Genomic DNA, 14591 nt, shown 5'->3' with positions numbered 1-14591 from the left:
TCTGCTGCACCCCACATCTCTGTACCTGCACCCCACATCACTGTACCATCACCCCACATCCCTGTACCATCACCCCCCATCTCTGTACCATCACCCCCCACATCTCTGTACCATCACCCCCCACATCTCTGTACCATCACCCCCCACATCTCTGTACCATCACCCCCACATCTCTGTACCATCACCCCCACATCTCTGTACCATCACCCCACATCTCTGTACCATCACCCCCCACATCTCTGTACCATCACCCCCCACATCTCTGTACCATCACCCCCACACATCTCTGTACCATCACCCCCACACATCTCTGTACCATCACCCCCACACATCTCTGTACCATCACCCCCACATCTCTGTACCATCACCCCCACACATCTCTGTACCATCACCCCCACACATCTCTGTACCATCACCCCCACACATCTCTGTACCATCACCCCACACATCTCTGTACCATCACCCCCACACATCTCTGTACCATCACCCCCACACATCTCTGTACCATCACCCCCACATCTCTGTACCATCACCCCCACATCTCTGTACCATCACCCCCACATCTCTGTACCATCACCCCCACATCTCTGTACCATCACCCCCACACATCTCTGTACCATCACCCCCACACATCTCTGTACCATCACCCCCACACATCTCTGTACCATCACCCCCACATCTCTGTACCATCACCCCCACATCTCTGTACCATCACCCCCACATCTCTGTACCATCACCCCCACACATCTCTGTACCATCACCCCCACACATCTCTGTACCATCACCCCCACATCTCTGTACCATCACCCCCCCACATCTCTGTACCATCACCCCCACACATCTCTGTACCATCACCCCCACACATCTCTGTACCATCACCCCCACACATCTCTGTACCATCACCCCACACTTCTCTGTACCATCACCCCCACATCTCTGTACCATCACCCCCACATCTCTGTACCATCACCCCACATCTCTGTACCATCACCCCCACACATCTCTGTACCATCACCCCCACACATCTCTGTACCATCACCCCCACACATCTCTGTACCATCACCCCACACATCTCTGTACCATCACCCCCACACATCTCTGTACCATCACCCCCACATCTCTGTACCATCACCCCCACATCCCTTTACCATCACCCCCCCACATCTCTGTACCATCACCCCCACACATCTCTGTACCATCACCCCCACACTTCTCTGTACCATCACCCCACACTTCTCTGTACCATCACCCCCACATCTCTGTACCATCACCCCCACATCTCTGTACCATCACCCCCCACATCTCTGTACCATCTAACCCAAAGCCAAGGGAGCCCCCCCCCTACACACCGTTGTTAACCTGTTGCGACGAGCCATCCCGGATCCGGGATCGTGAATACAGCCTCCAGCTCATTACCATAACGCAACATTAACTATTCATGAAAATCGCAAATGAAATGACATCAATATGCTAGCTCTCAAGCTTAGATTTTTGTTAACAACACTGTCATCTCAGATTTTCAAAATATGCTTCTCAACCATTGCAAAACAAGCATTTGTGTAACAGTATTGATAGTTAGCGTAGCATTTAGCGTAGCATTTAGCGTTAGCATACAGCAGGCAACATTTTCACAAAAACCAGAAAAACATTCAAATAAAATCATTTACCTTTGAAGAACTTCAGATGTTTTCAATGAGGAGACTCTCAGTTAGATAGCAAATGTTCAGTTTTACAAAAATATTATTTGTTTAGAACAAATCGCTCCGTTTTCTGCGTCACGTTTAGCTACGAAAGAAACCTGTATCCAGGATTGTGTAAATCTATCCGCAAGCTCATTAGCATAACGCAACATTAACTATTCATGAAAATCGCAAATGAAATGAAATAAATCTATTTGCTCTCAAGCTTAGCCTTTTGTTAACAAAACTGTCATCTCAGATTTTCAAAAATATGCTTCTCAACCATTGCAAAACAAGCATTTGTGTAACACTGTTGATAGCCTAGCATAGTATTATGCCTGACATTCAGCAAGCAACATTTTCACAAAAACCAGAAACATTCAAAGAAAATAATTTACCTTTGAAGAACTTCAGATGTTTTCAATGAGGAGACTCTGTTAGATTGCAAATGTTCAGTTTTTACAAAAAGATTTCTGTTGACAAATCGCTCCATTTTCTCCATCACGTTTGGGTAAGAAAAAAAACGAAAATTAAGTCATTAAAACGCAAACTTTTTTCCAAATTAACTCCATAATATCGACAGGTAAATCGACACGGTGTTTTTCACATATCTATCGACGATAAATCCATCGTGGCAGTTGACTTTCTCTTCTGAAGAAATGGAACGCGCATGGACCTAAAGATTACGCAATAATTTCGACACAGGACACCGGGCGGACACCTGGTAAATGTAGTCTCTTATGGCCAATCTTCCAATGATATGCCTACAAATACGTCACAATGCTGCAGACATCTTGGACGAACGGCAGAGAGCTTAGGTTCATTCATCACACATTCACAGCCGTATAAGGAGACTATGGTCCTTCTGTAGCTCAGTTGGTAGAGCATGGCGCTTGTAACGCCAGGGTAGTGGGTTCGATTCCCGGGATCACCCATACGTAGAATGTATGCACACATGACTGTAAGTCGCTTTGGATAAAAGCGTCTGCTAAATGGCATATATTATTTATATTATTATATTACTATGGGAAACAGAGCCTCAAAAATGCTGCTCATTTCCTGTTTGAGGTTTCATCTTGGTTTCGCCTGTAGCGTGAGTTCTGTGGCACTCACAGATAATATCTTTGCAGTTTTGAAAACGTCAGTGTTTTCTTTCCAAAGCTGGCAATTATATGCATAGTCGAGCATCTTTTCGCGACAAAATATTGCGCTTTTTTTAATCCAATAATGACATAGCGCCCCCATAGGTTGAAGAGGTTAACAAGGTCATTTACATGTCATACCAACGTAGCAGGTACTGCTTCCACTGTCATCCCCTCAGGCTCTTGCTGTTTTTTTTGTTTGTTTTTTTAAGTGGAACGGTTCCGTTTTGGTGGCACAGGGGGACGGGGTGTTAATACTGGCACAGTCTGTTACATGGCATAACCAGCCTGACCAGTGGACCAGCCTGACCAGTGGACCAGCCTGACCAGTGGACCAGCCTGACCACTGAACCAGCCTGACCACTGAACCAGCCTGACCAGTGAACCAGCCTGACCAGTGAACCAGCCTGACCAGTGAACCAGCCTGACCAGTGAACCAGCCTGACCACTGAACCAGCCTGACTGGATAAGAGCGTCTGCTAAATGACTTAAATGTAAATGTAATGTAAATGAACCAGCCTGACCACTGAACCAGCCTGACCACTGAACCAGCCTGACCAGTGAACCAGCCTGACCAGTGGACTATGGTTTTCGGTTCTGTGTTGGGTTGGTGGCAGTAATGGCAGATGTCCCCTCTGGATCCACATGGCAGTATGCAAGAGGACGCCTGCATGAAAAACCATCTGGGGGGTGGGCGGCTTGTCCCTTTCACACGGCTGACAGTAATGCAGGCTTCGTGGGCACGTATCAGGTGACGAAGCACAATGACCGTACTGCCATTTTGATTATTGTCTGATATGAATCACCATGCAGCTCAATGAGTAAAGATCCTCGTGTTGATGTGTCTGGTCTGGCTGTGGTGCAGACTGTACAGAGGGTCCTCTAGTCTCGTCCCCAGTGTGTCTGAGCCGAGGCAGAGGTGGATAGATGGAGGTAGGCGGGCACCTGAGACAGCTGGAATAGAGGGAAGAGGGAAAGATTAATGACGAGAGGATTATATCCTCCTGCTGCTCCAACAGTTTTCCCCGACCTGTGGATTTTCAGGGACAAGTCCCCTGATCTTTTTTTTTTGTTTATATTTATTTTATTTTATTATTATTATTATTTATTTTTTTTACCCCTCAGAAAGAACGGACGATGGAGTTAAATGGAGTCTGATATTTTCCAATAATTGAACGTTGCATCTCATCATATTTGCACGATGATATATTTTCTGTCACTGTAGAAAACTGGTTTGCTCTCGCGGCTCCCCCTCTGCAGACCTTTTTTTACGAGAGTGTTCAGGTAAACGTTTTAATCAGTGATACATTGTAACCACGGCCTGAACAACCAAGGGCCCAGGACCAGGAAGTGTTTCCATGCAACAGTATAATCTACCAAACCTGAATGATTTGTAAAATGACTAGATAGACTAGGAGGGGTAATCCAATTGATGGAAATTGATAGTAAAATATAGTTCCATGTCATTGTTTGTTTTCTTTTCTTCGCGTAGCTACACCCCTAGTCACCTTTTTTAGAAAAACAAATGCTTACAAAAAAAACAAACAGATTTTGTTATGAAGAACTTGAGGATCACGATCCTCATTCTTCTCATGCGCTAACCTGACCAGCTTCCCCGTGAGGTGACCTGCTGGGTGTGTTGGTGGTACCAGCTTCCCAGTTAGGTGACCTGCTGGGTGTGTTGGTGGTACCAGCTTCCCAGTTAGGTGACCTGCTGGGTGTGTTGGTGGTACCAGCTTCCCAGTTAGGTGACCTGCTGGGTGTGTTGGTGGTACCAGCTTCCCAGTTAGGTGACCTGCTGGGTGTGTTGGTGGTACCAGCTTCCCCGTTAGGTGACCTGCTGGGTGTGTTGGTGGTACCAGCTTCCCCGTTAGGTGACCTGCTGGGTGTGTTGGTGGTACCAGCTTCCCCGTTAGGTGACCTGCTGGGTGTGTTGGTGGTACCAGCTTCCCCGTTAGGTGACCTGCTGGGTGTGTTGGTGGTACCAGCTTCCCCGTGAGGTGACCTGCTGGGTGTGTTGGTGGTACCAGCTTCCCCGTTAGGTGACCTGCTGGGTGTGTTGGTGGTACCAGCTTCCCCGTGAGGTGACCTGCTGGGTGTGTTGGTGGTACCAGCTTCCCCGCGGCGGCAGGGTAGCCTAGTGGTTAGAGTGTAGGGGCGGCAGGGTAGCCTAGTGGTTAGAATGTAGGGGCGGCAGGGTAGCCTAGTGGTTAGAGTGTAGGGGCGGCAGGGTAGCCTAGTGGTTAGAGTGTAGGGGCGGCAGGGTGCCTAATGGTTAGAGTGTAGGGGCGGCAGGGTGCCTAGTGGTTAGAGTGTAGGGGCGGCAGGGTAGCCTAGTGGTTAGAGTGTAGGGGCGGCAGGGTAGCCTAGTGGTTAGAGTGTAGGGGCGGCAGGGTGCCTAGTGGTTAGTGTAGGGGCGGCAGGGTAGCCTAGTGGTTAGAGTGTAGGGCCGGCAGGGTGCCTAGTGGTTAGAGTGTAGGGCCGGCAGGGTGCCTAGTGTTTAGAGTGTAGGGCCGGCAGGGTGCCTAGTGTTTAGAGTGTAGGGCCGGCAGGGTGCCTAGTGTTTAGAGTGTAGGGCCGGCAGGGTGCCTAGTGGTTAGAGTGTAGGGGCGGCAGGGTGCCTAGTGGTTAGAGTGTAGGGGCGGCAGGGTGCCTAGTGGTTAGAGTGTAGGGGCGGCAGGGTGCCTAGTGGTTAGAGTGTAGGGGCGGCAGGGTGCCTAGTGGTTAGAGTGTAGGGGCGGCAGGGTGCCTAGTGGTTAGAGTGTAGGGGCGGCAGGGTGCCTAGTGGTTAGAGTGTAGGGGCGGCAGGGTGCCTAGTGGTTAGAGTGTAGGGGCGGCAGGGTGCCTAGTGGTTAGAGTGTAGGGGCGGCAGGGTGCCTAGTGGTTAGAGTGTAGGGACGGCAGGGTGCCTAGTGGTTAGAGTGTAGGGCGGCAGGGTGCCTAGTGGTTAGAGTGTAGGGGCGGCAGGGTGCCTAGTGGTTAGAGTGTAGGGGCGGCAGGGTGCCTAGTGGTTAGAGTGTAGGGGCGGCAGGGTGCCTAGTGGTTAGAGTGTAGGGGCGGCAGGGTGCCTAGTGGTTAGAGTGTAGGGGCGGCAGGGTGCCTAGTACAATTAACTCACTGTTCCTAGACCAGTTAACCCACTGTTCCTAGACCAGTTAACCCACTGTTCCTAGACCAGTTAACCCACTGTTCCTAGACCAGTTAACCCACTGTTCCTAGGCCAGTTAACCCACTGTTCCTAGGCCAGTTAACCCACTGTTCCTAGACCAGTTAACCCACTGTTCCTAGACCAGTTAACCCACTGTCCCTAGACCAGTTAACTCACTGTTCCTAGGACGTCATTGAAAATAAGAATTTGTTCTTAACTGACTTGCCAAGTTAAATAATGGTAAAATAAAAAATAAAATAAGAAATAGGTGACCTGCTGGGTGTGTTGGTGGTGTACTGACCGTAGCCCAGCATTGACCAATCCCGTCCTTCATTCCTCTTGTTTGCTGAATCCTGTGTAGCGCCCTGCGTCAAAGATTGCTGGCACTGTGCTGAGTAAATGTTTGACCATCGACCGTAACACAGTTCCCGAAGCCTGTTGTAAAACTGAGGAAAAAGATATTGGTGCTTTATTGCCAAATTTCGTAACCGAACAATAACCCTTCCTCTAATTCTATAATGTATATTATTATTATTTTCTATGACCCAGAACAGGGAAGGCATTATATTTTGAGGGGTTATGGGCTTGAAAGGTATTGCCTGCCCCTGCACCACCCCACATCTCTCCTCCTGTTGTCTGCCAATTCAGCCTCCACCACTACCACAATACTACCTCCTTTAGTGCACTACTTTCTATGGGACCTGGTCTAAAGTAGTGCACCAAAAAGGGATTCGGGTCCCATTTGGGACTCCATCTGATGCGGAGGTATTTCACCTAATTTATTATCCGAGGTCGATCACGGTCAATGTTTCCTCTGCTACGTGACGCCTGTGAAGGCGCTTCCTCCGCTGAGATGGCAGATTACCATACAGATGCTTGCTGGCGTAGGCTCTGGATAGAGACTCCTGTGAAGGCGCTTCCTCCGCTGAGATGGCAGATTACCATACAGATGCTTGCTGACGTAGGCTCTGGATAGAGACTCCTGTGAAGGGAGTTAGTTTGGGGGGGGAGGGGCTTTATTGACCTTTTCCTGAGCGAGCGACGGTTTTGATTGAAGCCTCTGTTCTAGTGCTTTCTGTTTTGATCTGGTAAAGTGGCGCTGTTTTGATCTGGTAAAGTGGTGCTGTTTTGATCTGGTAAAGTGGTGCTGTTTTGACCTGGTAAAGTGGTGCTGTTTTGACCTGGTAAAGTGGTGCTGTGTTGTTTTGACCTGGTAAAGTGGTGCTGTGCTGTTTTGACCTGGTAAAGTGGTGCTGTTTTGACCTGGTAAAGTGGTGCTGTACTGTTTTGACCTGGTAAAGTGGTGCTGTACTGTTTTGACCTGGTAAAGTGGTGCTGTACTGTTTTGACCTGGTAAAGTGGTGCTGTTTTGACCTGGTAAAGTGGTGCTGTTTTGACCTGGTAAAGTGGTGCTGTACTGTTTTGACCTGGTAAAGTGGTGCTGTACTGTTTTGACCTGGTAAAGTGGTGCTGTTTTGATCTGGTAAAGTGGTGCTGTACTGTTTTGATCTGGTAAAGTGGTGCTGTACTGTTTTTGTTACTATGGGAATATGTGCTGACGTGTCACCTGCTTGTCTTCCAGGGTGAAGAGGGACCACCCAGTCTGGAGTACATCCAAGCCAAGGACCTGTTCCCCCCGAAGGAGCTGGTCAGTGAGGACGACAACCTGCAGGTGGGTGGCTTGGAACACACACACCAGGTAGAGTAGACAAAGCCCACACACTAGGATTGTTCTAATCTCTACAGTAAGCTACTTCTCTCTATGGGAATCTGCTGTGCGTGAGATGAGGCTGTTGTTCTGTAGAAACTCTGCTAGCTCATACTGTAGGTTCTGAAATACCAAGTCCTATAGGGAAGGGTTGTAAGTACACTAACTAACACTGTTCTCAGTTCTCATGCTTGTTCTAGAGTGTGTGTATGTGCGTGTGTGTGGTCTTCATACTTACAACTCACAAATGTTTTACATTTTATTTATTTAACAAGGCAAGTCGGTTAAGAACAATTTTTTATTTATTTACAATGTCGGCCTACACCCCGGCCAGACACTGGGCGTCGCCTTATGGGACTCCCAATCACAGCTAGGTGTGATACAGCCTGGATTCGAACCAGGGTGTCTGTAGTGACTCCTCTAGCACTGAGATGGAGTGCCTTAGCCCACAGCCACTCGGGAGCCCCTACTGATGCCGATATTTTTTTATTTTTTTTGTGTGTGTGTATATTTATTTATTATAATTATTCTAAAAACATTTTTTTTATTTTTTTATGAACCAGAACAATTCTAATCAGGTCAAATTCAAGAAAATGTTCAACCAGATTGGCAACGTAAATGGAAATCATCTAACCTCATCCTCAGAGCAGTGATCCACAGTTACCCAGGGTTACCACTTCACGCAGGAGAAAGGGCTTTTAGAACAGTGATCCACAGTTACCCAGGGTTACCACTTCACGCAGGAGAAAGGGCTTTTAGAACAGTGATCCACAGTTACCCAGGGTTACCACTCCACGCAGGAGAAAGGGCTTTTAGAACAGTGATCCACAGTTACCCCGGGTTACCACTCCACGCAGGAGAAAGGGCTTTTAGAACAGTGATCCACAGTTACCCCGGGTTACCACTCCACGCAGGAGAAAGGGCTTTTAGAACAGTGATCCACAGTTACCCAGGGTTACCACTCCAGGGCTTTTAGAACAGTGGAGTTACCACTCCAGGCAGGAGAAAGGGCTTTTAGAACAGTGATCCACAGTTACCACTCCCGCAGGAGAAAGGGCTTTAGAACAGTGATCCACAGTTACCCCGGGTTACCACTCCACGCAGGAGAAAGGGCTTTTAGAACAGTGATCCACAGTTACCCCGGGTTACCACTCCACGCAGGAGAAAGGGCTTTTAGAACAGTGATCCACAGTTACCCCGGGTTACCACTCCACGCAGGAGAAAGGGCTTTTAGAACAGTGATCCACAGTTACCCCGGGTTACCACTCCACGCAGGAGAAAGGGCAGTGGGCCAAGTCTATGAGCTCATCTGTAATCCTGTTTGAAATTAGTAGACCGCATTGCAGAGTAACTCCCTGGAGAACTGGAAGCGAGGCTACTATTGTTTAGTTGGTCCTGCAGGAAAAGGTGTCTGGGCTCAACACGTAATCAGGAAAGGGGGGATACCTAGTCAGTTGTCCAACTGAAATGTGTCTTCCGCATTTAAGCCAACCCCTCTGAATCAGAGAGGTGCAGAGGGCTGCCTTAATCGCTATCCACTGCTTTGCTCAGGTGATTCGATCCAACAACCTTTTGGTTACTGGCCCAATGCTCTAACCACTAGACTACCTGCAGACCAGGGATAGGGTAGAGTAGAGGATCAAATCCAACTTTTATCTAAATAATTTAAAATTGTAAAACACTTTACATTTATAAAAATAAAATAATTTTTAAAAATTTTATTTAACCATTTTATTAACAAGGCAAGTCAGTTGAGAACAAATTCTTATTTATAATGACGGCCCAACCCGGTCAAACCCGGACAACTGCCCTGTGGGACTCCCAATCACGGCCGGTTGTGTGATACAGCCTGGATTCGAACCAGGGTGTCTGTAGTGACGCCTCTAGCACTGAGATGCAGTGCCTTTAGACCGCTGGGCCGCTCAGGAACATTTATATGAAGATAGTAAAAGGAGGGTGGCCATTTTAATAATGGGAATTGATGTAAAATATACAGTGGGGCAAAACAGTATTTAGTCAGCCACCAATTGTGCAAGTTCTCCCACTTAAAAAGATGAGAGAGGCCTGTAATTTTCATCATAGGTACACTTCAACTATGACAGACAAAATGAGAGAAAAAATTCAGAAAATCACATTGTAGGATTTGCAAATTATGGTGGAAAATAAGTATTTGGGCACCTACAAACAAGCAAGATTTCTGGCTCTCACAGACCTGTAACTTCTTCTTTAAGAGACTCCTCTGTCCTCCACTCGGTACTTGTATTAATGGCACCTGTTTGAACTTGTTATCAGTATAAAAGACAACTGTCCACAACCTCAAACAGTCACACTCCAAACTCCACTATGGCCATGACCAAAGAGCTGTCAAAGGACACCAGAAACAAAATGTATTGCACAATAGGTGCCCCACTGTATATATTGCTGTCATCCATCCTGGTCCTGACCACAGATTTACCTTTTTAAATAGGTGCCCCACTGTATATATTGCTGTCATCCATCCTGGTCCTGACCACAGATTTACCTTTTTAAAAAGGTAAAAGGTCATTGGATGCTGCCAAACATGGCTTCAGAACACACAATGAGTACGTTTATACAATTTTAAAAAAGAAATCCACACTTATAATATTAAACTGATTAATGGCAGTAGGCAGAATATGCAATCGTCATGTAAACACCTTTTACTCTGCTTATCTGAGTCAGAGTAAGGTCAAAATCGAATTTAAGTATGTTAAGTATATAATTTAAGTATATATACGCCGCAGATTTTTATTTTATTTTTTACTTTTGAATTATTAGGACACATAAACACCTTAATCGACGTTCCAGCGGTGTATTTGACCTGCGCCGGGAACCAGCCGAGAGCCTCCCTCTTTATGCGCGCGTGAAGTGAGTTCGGAAACAACTGAACGGAGGAGTAGTTTTTGTCTGAACTCAGAATCAAAATATGCTTCCCAACAATAACATGGTCGCTGTGGTAGAATGTTTTTTGTTTTGATTTGCGTTTTATCAGAGTGCCGTCAGGTAGCCTGATTTCAGACGTGTTCATGTAAAACAGGATTTATTAGGGAAATCGTTGTTTTTTTGCAAAGAATTGTCAACATTTTTAAAAATCAAACTATATTAATCTCACTATCCACAATCACGTAATTGTGTGCATGTAAATCATTTATTGGATAATGTGAGATTTTTTCCAATTTAAGCTTCTAGCATTGCTCGTGTTAGCGCAATGACTGTGCATGCTAGCTGTTCCAGTAGACTTCGTCATTGTGCTATTAGCATTGGCTCTTAAAAACGTCCCTAAACATCCTTCAAACGGCACACAGACACAAATGGTATCCGTGCTTTTATCTGACTCTGGGTAAGTATTTTTATTTATTTATTTCACCTTTTATTTAACCAGGTAGGCCAGTTGAGAACAAGTTGTCATTTACAACTGTGACCTGGCCAAGATAAAGCAAAGCAGTGCGACACAAACTAACACAGAGTTACACGTGGGATAAACAAAACGCACAGTCAATAACACAATAGAAAAGTCTATATACAGGGAGTAGAAAAACATCCTTAAATGACTAGTGCAATAAAACAATTGATTTATTCATATACAGTACCAGTCAAACGTTTGGGGGTCACCTACTCATTCAAGGGTTTTTTCCCCTTTGGTTAATAATATAATAATAATAATAATAATAATATAATAATAATATATGCCATTTAGCTGACGCTTTTATCCAAAGCGACTTACAGTCATGTGTGCATACTTACAGTCATGTGTGCATACATTACTACATGATTCCATATGTGTTATTTCATAGTTTTGATGTCTTCACTATTATTCTATAATGTAGAAAATAGTAAAAATAAATAACTTTTGACTTGTACTGTGTATCTCTCTGGAAAAATACTGTGAAAAGGATGAAATCCCCTTTTTAGTGCAAGAGCTGAATGACTGCCTGAAATTTCAGCCTGTTTTTGGTGTGTTGGAGTTTTGGCCTGTCTGGTGACATCACCAGGCGGTGAATTAGTTACTAGACCAATAACAAAGAGTTCTCGACCTCTTTGCCAATAATGGCTGGTTTTCAGTTTTCCCCTTTCCTACTGAGACCACTATCGGACAGCCCTTAACAAAATTGTTGTGAAATGGCTCATTGCTGAGAATTGTTTTTCTTCTTTTTGACCAATTATTATATATTTTAAAAGTAGTGTCCTTTTAAAAAATAATAATACTTTGCCTTGGACCATTTTGTATTGGTACAAATATAGCTGTAAAAACAGTAAAATACTTGAATTGTTAACCAGAAATTATTTGATATCGATAAAAAATGGCTTGCAGAAATATAAAAATGTGAACTTTTTATGCTTATTTTTTAAAATTTAACCTTTATTTAAGTCAGTTAAGTCAGTTAAGAACAAATTCCTATTTTCAATGACGGCCTAGGAACAGTGGGTTAACTGCCTTGATCAGGGGCAGAACGACAGATTTGTACCTTGTCAGCTCGGGGATTTGAACTTGCAATCTTCTGGGTATTTTTGTGGGATCCTATACTGTAAGAAGATCGGGGAGTGGTGGTTTCCTAGCGACCACCTTGGGAGTCATTTACTTCTGGTACTCCTTCCACAACAGACAGACATTAGACTTTTAATACTTCCTTCTGCTGAGCAATCTCCAGTCAACCATATCTGTTTTTCTCCCTAGATGTTCATTTTTCTTACAGGGACCTACAGAGGCACTGTTATCAAGTCATTCATGTAATTATTGCTATCAAGAGACTCCTCCTACTTTTTATTTTTTAAATGTGTGCATCATTCGATTGTTCTCAATTGTTAGGTCAGCTTCAGGGAACCTCGTCCATTCTAGAGTGTTTTTAAAAAACAACAACACATTCTAACATGTTATTATTCATGTTACATATGATATGAGAAAGAAAAAATAAGCATTTTTTTATCCATCAGCATTTTAATGATGCTCTCTTGTTTCACCTTGAAATGTTATGACCTCTTTGACTACTTCTGAGTCTCTTTTTTTGTATTTTTTGTATAGAATGCCGTAGAAATAAACAATCACTCTGCTTCGATGGTGTCATAACACGCAGCATTACCGACCGTCATAAAAAGCACGGTACTGTGTAATTTTAAGCGTTCTCAAGCTGCTCGCTCACTGTAAAAGTCCCAGTTATTTCTTCTGTCATTTCTCTGTTAATGACCGTTCTTTATTCTTCATGTGACTCTGATCTGTCTGGATGCCTAGTCACTTTGTCCTGGTTTTATATACATACGGTATCTAACTCAAGTACCTCTGCACATTGATCTGGTACTTCCTGTATATAGCTCCACATTGATCTGGTACTTCCTGTATATAGCTCTACATGGATCTGGTACTCCCTGTATATAGCTCCACATTGATCTGGTACTTCCTGTATATAGCTCCACATTGATCTGGTACTTCCTGTATATAGCTCCACGTTGATCTGGTACTTCCTGTATATAGCTCCACGTTGATCTGGTACTTCCTGTATATCGCTCCACGTTGATCTGGTACTTCCTGTATATAGCTCCACATTGATCTGGTACTTCCTGTATATAGCTCCACATTGATCTGGTACTTCCTGTATATCGCTCCACATTGATCTGGTACTTCCTGTATATAGCTCCACATTGATCTGGTACTTCCTGTATATAGCTCCACATTGATCTGGTACTTCCTGTATATAGCTCCACATTGATCTGGTACTTCCTGTATATAGCTCCACATTGATCTGGTCTTTTACTTCCTGTATATAGCTCCACATTGATCTGGTACTTCCTGTATATAGCTCCACATTGATCTGGTACTTCCTGTATATAGCTCCACATTGATCTGGTACTTCCTGTATATAGCTCCACATTGATCTGGTACTTCCTGTATATAGCTCCACATTGATCTGGTACTTCCTGTATATACAGTGCCGTGCGAAAGTATTTGGCCCCCTTGAACTTTGCGACCTTTTGCCACATTTCAGGCTTCAAACATAAAGATATAAAACTGTATTTTTTTGTGAAGAATCAACAACAAGTGGGACACAATCATGAAGTGGAACGACATTTATTGGATATTTCAAACTGTTAACAAATCAAAAACTGAAAAATTGGGCGTGCAAAATTATTCAGCCCCCTTAAGTTAATACTTTGTAGCGCCACCTTTTGCTGCGATTACAGCTGTAAGTCGCTTGGGGTATGTCTCTATCAGTTTTGCACATTGAGAGACTGACATTTTTCCCATACCTCCTTGCAAAACAGCTCGAGCTCAGTGAGGTTGGATGGAGAGCATTTGTGAACAGCAGTTTTCAGTTCTTTCCACAGATTCTCGATTGGATTCAGGTCTGGACTTTGACTTGGCCATTCTAACACCTGGATATGTTTATTTTTGAACCATTCCATTGTAGATTTTGCTTTATGTTTTGGATCATTGTCTTGTTGGAAGACAAATCTCCGTCCCAGTCCCAGGTCTTTTGCAGACTCCATCAGGTTTTCTTCCAGAATGGTCCTGTATTTGGCTCCATCCATCTTCCCATCATTGTTAACCATCTTCCCTGTCCCTGCTGAAGAAAAGCAGGCCCAAACCATGATGCTGCCACCACCATGTTTGACAGTGGGGATGGCGTGTTCAGAGTGATGAGCTGTGTTGCTTTTACGCCAAACATAACGTTTTGCATTGTTGCAAAAAGTTCAATTTTGGTTTCATCTGACCAGAGCACCTTCTTCCACATGTTTGGTGTGTCTCCCAGGTGGCTTGTGGCAAACTTTAAACAACACTTTTTATGGATATCTTTAAGAAATGGCTTTCTTCTTGCCACTCTTCCATAAAGGCCAGATTTGTGCAATATACGACTGATTGTTGTCCTATGGACAGAGTCTCCCACCTCAGCTGTAGATCTCTG

The 14591-nt window shown here is 44.7% G+C and overlaps 1 protein-coding gene across 7 annotated transcripts in view; it reads left to right on the top strand.

Annotated features, from left to right (window-relative positions):
• The window catches only part of LOC118382693 (myotubularin-related protein 4-like), a 125222-nt gene that overhangs the window by 8967 nt on the left and 101664 nt on the right, over positions 1–14591 (top strand). For all 7 annotated transcript variants that reach the window (XM_052529310.1, XM_052529307.1, XM_052529308.1 and 4 more), the window contains exon 2: positions 7552–7641. In XM_052529310.1, the coding sequence (XP_052385270.1) occupies positions 7552–7641 (90 nt within the window). The remainder of the gene's footprint in view (positions 1–7551; positions 7642–14591) is intronic.

This window comes from Oncorhynchus keta, chromosome 11 (assembly GCF_023373465.1).
Source record: "Oncorhynchus keta strain PuntledgeMale-10-30-2019 chromosome 11, Oket_V2, whole genome shotgun sequence".
In the NCBI taxonomy this organism is placed as follows: Eukaryota; Metazoa; Chordata; class Actinopteri; order Salmoniformes; family Salmonidae; genus Oncorhynchus; species Oncorhynchus keta.
The sequence above is the reverse complement of the archived record's forward strand: the minus strand, read 5'-3'. Positions and strand labels throughout refer to the sequence as shown.